A 4,602-nucleotide genomic window follows, 5' to 3' on the forward strand; every position below is an offset into this window, starting at 1 on the left:
GGCTCATGCCTGTAATCCCAGCACTTTGGGAGGCCGAGGCGGGCGGATCGCGAGGTCAGGAGATCGAGACTATCCTGGCTAACACGGTGAAACCCCGTCTCTACTAAAAAAATACAAAAAATTAGCCAGGCGTGGTGGCGGGCGCCTGTAATCCTGGCTACTCGGGAGGCTGAGGCAGGAGAATGGCGTGATCCCGGGAGGCGGAGCTTGCAGTGAGCTGAGATCGCGCTACTGCACCCCAGCCTGGGCAGCAGAGTCAAAAAAAAAAAAAAAAAAATGAAGAGCACCTTTAGATTGCTATTAGCTAAAGTTCTTTCAATGAGTTTCCACTTGCTACTTTGTTAGCACTGGAGTGGTGAGAGAAAAAGTATCTGTAACTGTCATTTTACCAGGAACATGGAGTTAAAAGGCTTGATTTTGAGTTTTGTGCTTCTATTTGTTGCTCTGAGTAGGACCAGATTAGACAGTTTTCTGAATCCATTTGTTTCTAATATAAAGATAATATACTTGGCCGGGTGTGGTGGCTGACACCTGTAATCCCAATACTTTGGGAGGCCAAGGCTGGCAGATCACTTGAGACCAGAAATTTGGGGCCAGGCTGGGCAACATGGGGAAACCCCGTCTCTACTACAAATATAAAAGTTATCCGGGTATAATGGTGCAAGTGTGTAATCCCACCTACTCAGGAGGCTGAGGCAGGAGAATCACTTGAGGCTGGGAGGTGGAGGTTGCAGTGAACCTAGATGGTGCCACTGCACTCCAGTGTGGGCAATAGAACGAGACTCTATTTCAGAATAAATAAATATAACATACCTATTACACTGTAATTATTTTGAGGATTAGTTAAGTCGTGTGTACACTCACTTTATTAGCTATTAACAGGTGTTCAAGTATTGATTCATTTGTTTCCTTAGTGTAATAATACTAATACATTTCCTTTACTCCTCCCTCCCTTCTCAACATACCTTCACCATCCATCACCATAAGTCCTTTATGTAGCTCTGGTTATAATTGGCTCCTTCTCATTGGATAGGCTTTAGACCCCAAGACCTGGGTGATTAAGTATTTGGTGTAAGTTATGGAAGTTATTTTAATCCAAATCTTAAAATGTATGATGTAGAATCAAGAGTTATCTTATGTGCAATGTATTTTTTTTTGCAAAGACATTAAAATACTCTGTTTAGCTTGAAGTAATTTATTTTTTTGCTACTTGTCACCGTATCACTTAATGTAATTTTATGTATCCATTTAGGGAATCCTGGAAGAATAACCCTGCCATCAAACATGTTTTCTCATGGACTCTGCAACAGGTCACTTGGCCCTGGCTGAGCCAGCATCTGGAAAGGGTACTTCCTGCATCACTGCTCATTTCAGATGATTATCAGACTGAGAACAAAATCCTGGGTGTACACTGTCTCCATCACATTGTGCTTAATGTGGTAAGCAACCTCTACCTTGTCATCCATGTTGATGGGACAGACTGAGTCATTCCTGGCTGTTCTTCATTTCTAGTAATGCTAAGTCATTCAGCTTTACCTATTTGTATTTTTTCCTTATATTTTTCCTCTATCAACCTGGTAGAAGTTGTATCCTATAGGTAATGTAATAACTAAAATGATAATTATAGAAGAAACAGGAAGGCATGGGTCATCATCACACCGAATAACCAGATCTTGAGAACTGGTGAACAGTTGACTTTTTTTTTTTTTTTTGAGACGGAGTCTCACTCCATCACCCAGGCTTGAGTGCAGTGGTGCGATTTCGGCTCACTGCAACCTCCATCTTTTAGGTTTAAGCAATTCTCCGCCTCAGCCTCCTGAGTAACTGGGATTACAGGCGCGTGCCACCATGCCCAACTAATTTTTGTATTTTTAGTGGTGACAGGGTTTCACCATCTTGGCCAGGCTGGTCTTCAACTCCTGACCTCGTGATCCACCCGCCTCAGCCTCCCAAAGTGCTGGATTACAGGCGTGAGCCACCGCACTGGCCTACTTCCTTTCTTTCCTTTTTTTTTGAGACATTATCGCTCTGTCATCTAGGCTGGAGTGCGATCTTGGCTCACTGCAGCATCCGCCTCCCGGGTTCAAGTGATTCTCTTGCCTCAGCCTCCCTAGTAGCTGGGACTCCTCCCTAGTAGCTGGGGTTCCCTAGTAGTGGCCACCAAACCCAGCTAATTTCTGTATTTTTAGTGGAGACAGGGTTTCACCATATTGGCCAGGTGGGTCCCGAACTCCTGACCTCAGGTGATCTGCCTGTCTTGGCCTCCCGAAGTGCTGGGATTACAGAGATGAGCCATCACGCCCAGCCTACAGTTGACTTTCAAGTAGGAAAACAAAACAAAATCAGAATCTGAAAGGGACTATACCCAAATGTGGAAGCTATTACTCAAGGAAAAATTTTTTTTAAAAAACTTTGTAGTATGGAGCTTTTAAAATATACATGGAAGTGGAGAGAGTGGTGTAATTAATCTCCATGTACCTGTAGGAGAGAGCCAGAGATCACCTCCAACTCTGCCCCCCTGCTTTTTTTTTTTAAGTTTGAGGCAGAGTCTTGCTCTGTTGCCCAGGCTGGAGTGCAGTGGTGTGATCTCAGCTCACTGCAACCTCCGCCTCCCGGGTTCAAACAATTCTTGCACGTCAGCCTCTGGAGTAGCTGGGATTATAGGCACACGCCACCATGCCCAGCTAAAAATTTTTTTTTTTTTTTTGTAGAGGTAGGGTCTCGCCATGTTGGCCAGGCTGGTCTTGAACTCCTGGCCTCAAGCGATCCACCAACCTCAGCCTCCTAAAGTGCTGGGATTGATTACAGGCGTGAGTCACCATGCCCAGCCTCAGCCCCCTTTTTATCTCTTAGTGGGCTCTTTTCCTGGATCGAAAACCGAATTTGACGACAGGCAGATTAACAAGAGGAAACCATACACATTTTATTAGGTTACGTGTACATGGAGATCTTCACAAGAGAGAGGAGTCTGAAGAAGTGGCCAAAGCAATATGCTTTTATACTTTTTAGACAAAGAATGATAAATTTTTTCATCTTTTTTTTAAACTACCCCTAGCAAGATTTTCTTTGTCCTGTCAGAAAAAAATGACAGGACAAAGAAAATCTGGCTGGGAGCAGTAAATTTTCCTTCCTTCCTTCCTTCCTTCCTTCCTTCCTTCCTTCCTTCCTTTCCTTCCTTTCCTTCTTTTCCTTCTTTTCCTTCCTTTCCTTCCTTTCCTTCCTTTCCTTTCTTTCCTTTCTTTTCTTAGACAGAGTCTTGCTGTTACCCAGGCTACAGTGCAGTGGCACAATCATAGCTCATTGCAGCCTCAACCCCCTGGACTCAAGCAGTCCTCCCACCTCAGCCTCCCAAGTAGCTGGGACTACAGGCATGCACCACTAGGCCAACTAATTTTTAAATTTTTTTTTGGTAGATACAGAGTCTTGCTCCGTTGCCCAGGCTGGTCTCAAACTTGACCTTAAGTGAGCCTCTCACCTTGGCCTTCCAAAGTGCTGGGATTACAGGTGTGAGTCACCATGCTTGGCTCTAGGGTAGTCACTAGGAGATACATGGTTGGGGGTGGTAGGGGGATGGATAGGTGGAAGATAAAGGTTACTTTGTTCAGTTTATGTAGGTCCATTGCAGTCTTCAATTCCAAGTCTCTGTAAGGGCTATTTTCTTACCCTGGTATGGAAAGCATACCCCACCCAGAGGAATCTTTTATCAGTTGCGACTTGCAGAAAGAGACAAGTCAGCTCGCCCTTTCTGAATCTACAGTTTCTCCAATATTTTCAACTCAAAACCATCATGATACCAATGTGGCATATTTTGGGATCCATGCTTCATACCCATAATCCAATTTCGAAGATGGTCAACATTTGCCAGTCTTGGGAAACTATTCTTTTAATTTGATAATTTGTCTGGTTTCAGCCAGCTGCTGATTTACTGCAGTATAACAGAGCCCAGGTCCTGTACCATGCCGTTTTCAACCACCTGTACACGCCAGAGCACCACCTCATTCAGGTAATAGTATGATTTCTTCGTAACTGTGTCTGGATTCTCTGAATTTGAGTAGAAGGTTGCATTGTGTGAGTAGTAATAATTGAGAGACATTTTCCTGCCTTGGAAAGTGAGGATGATAACTAAAAGCTGTTACCAAGTTAAAAATATCTCAGCACCAAGCAGGCCTCCACATTCCTGAGTCTCCACAGATAAGCCAGTGGTTTTTCTTCATCTGAGTCAGTTGTATATTAGTTTGGGCCAGGGGTGGTGGCTCATGCCTGTAATCCCAGCACTTTGGGAGACCGAGGGAGGCAGATCACCTGAGGTCAGGAGTTCAAGACCAGCCTGGCCAACATGCCAAAATCCCATCTCTACTAAAAATACAAAAAAATCACTTGGGCATGATGTCGTGCACTTGCAGTCCCTACTACTCGGGAGGCTGAGGCACAAGAATTGTTTGAACCTGGGTGGCAGAGGTTGCAGTGAGCTGAGGTCACGTCACTGCACTCCAGCCTGGGTGACGGAGCGAGATTCCATCTCAAATTTAAAAAAAAAAAAGGCCTGGCGCAGTGGCTCACGCCTGTAATCCCAGCACTTTGGGAGGCTGAGGCGGGCGGATC

General features: G+C 44.7%; 1 protein-coding gene across 1 annotated transcript in view; it reads left to right on the forward strand.

Moving 5' to 3' along the window:
• TTI2 (TELO2 interacting protein 2) overlaps positions 1–4,602 on the forward strand; it is a 21,269-nt gene that overhangs the window by 9,424 nt on the left and 7,243 nt on the right. The window contains exons 3-4 of the mRNA XM_011960727.1: positions 1,253–1,439; positions 3,911–4,003. Of these exons, the coding sequence (XP_011816117.1) occupies positions 1,253–1,439; positions 3,911–4,003 (280 nt within the window). The remainder of the gene's footprint in view (positions 1–1,252; positions 1,440–3,910; positions 4,004–4,602) is intronic.

Source organism: Colobus angolensis, unplaced genomic scaffold, assembly GCF_000951035.1.
Source record: "Colobus angolensis palliatus isolate OR3802 unplaced genomic scaffold, Cang.pa_1.0 Scaffold52, whole genome shotgun sequence".
In the NCBI taxonomy this organism is placed as follows: domain Eukaryota; kingdom Metazoa; phylum Chordata; class Mammalia; order Primates; family Cercopithecidae; genus Colobus; species Colobus angolensis.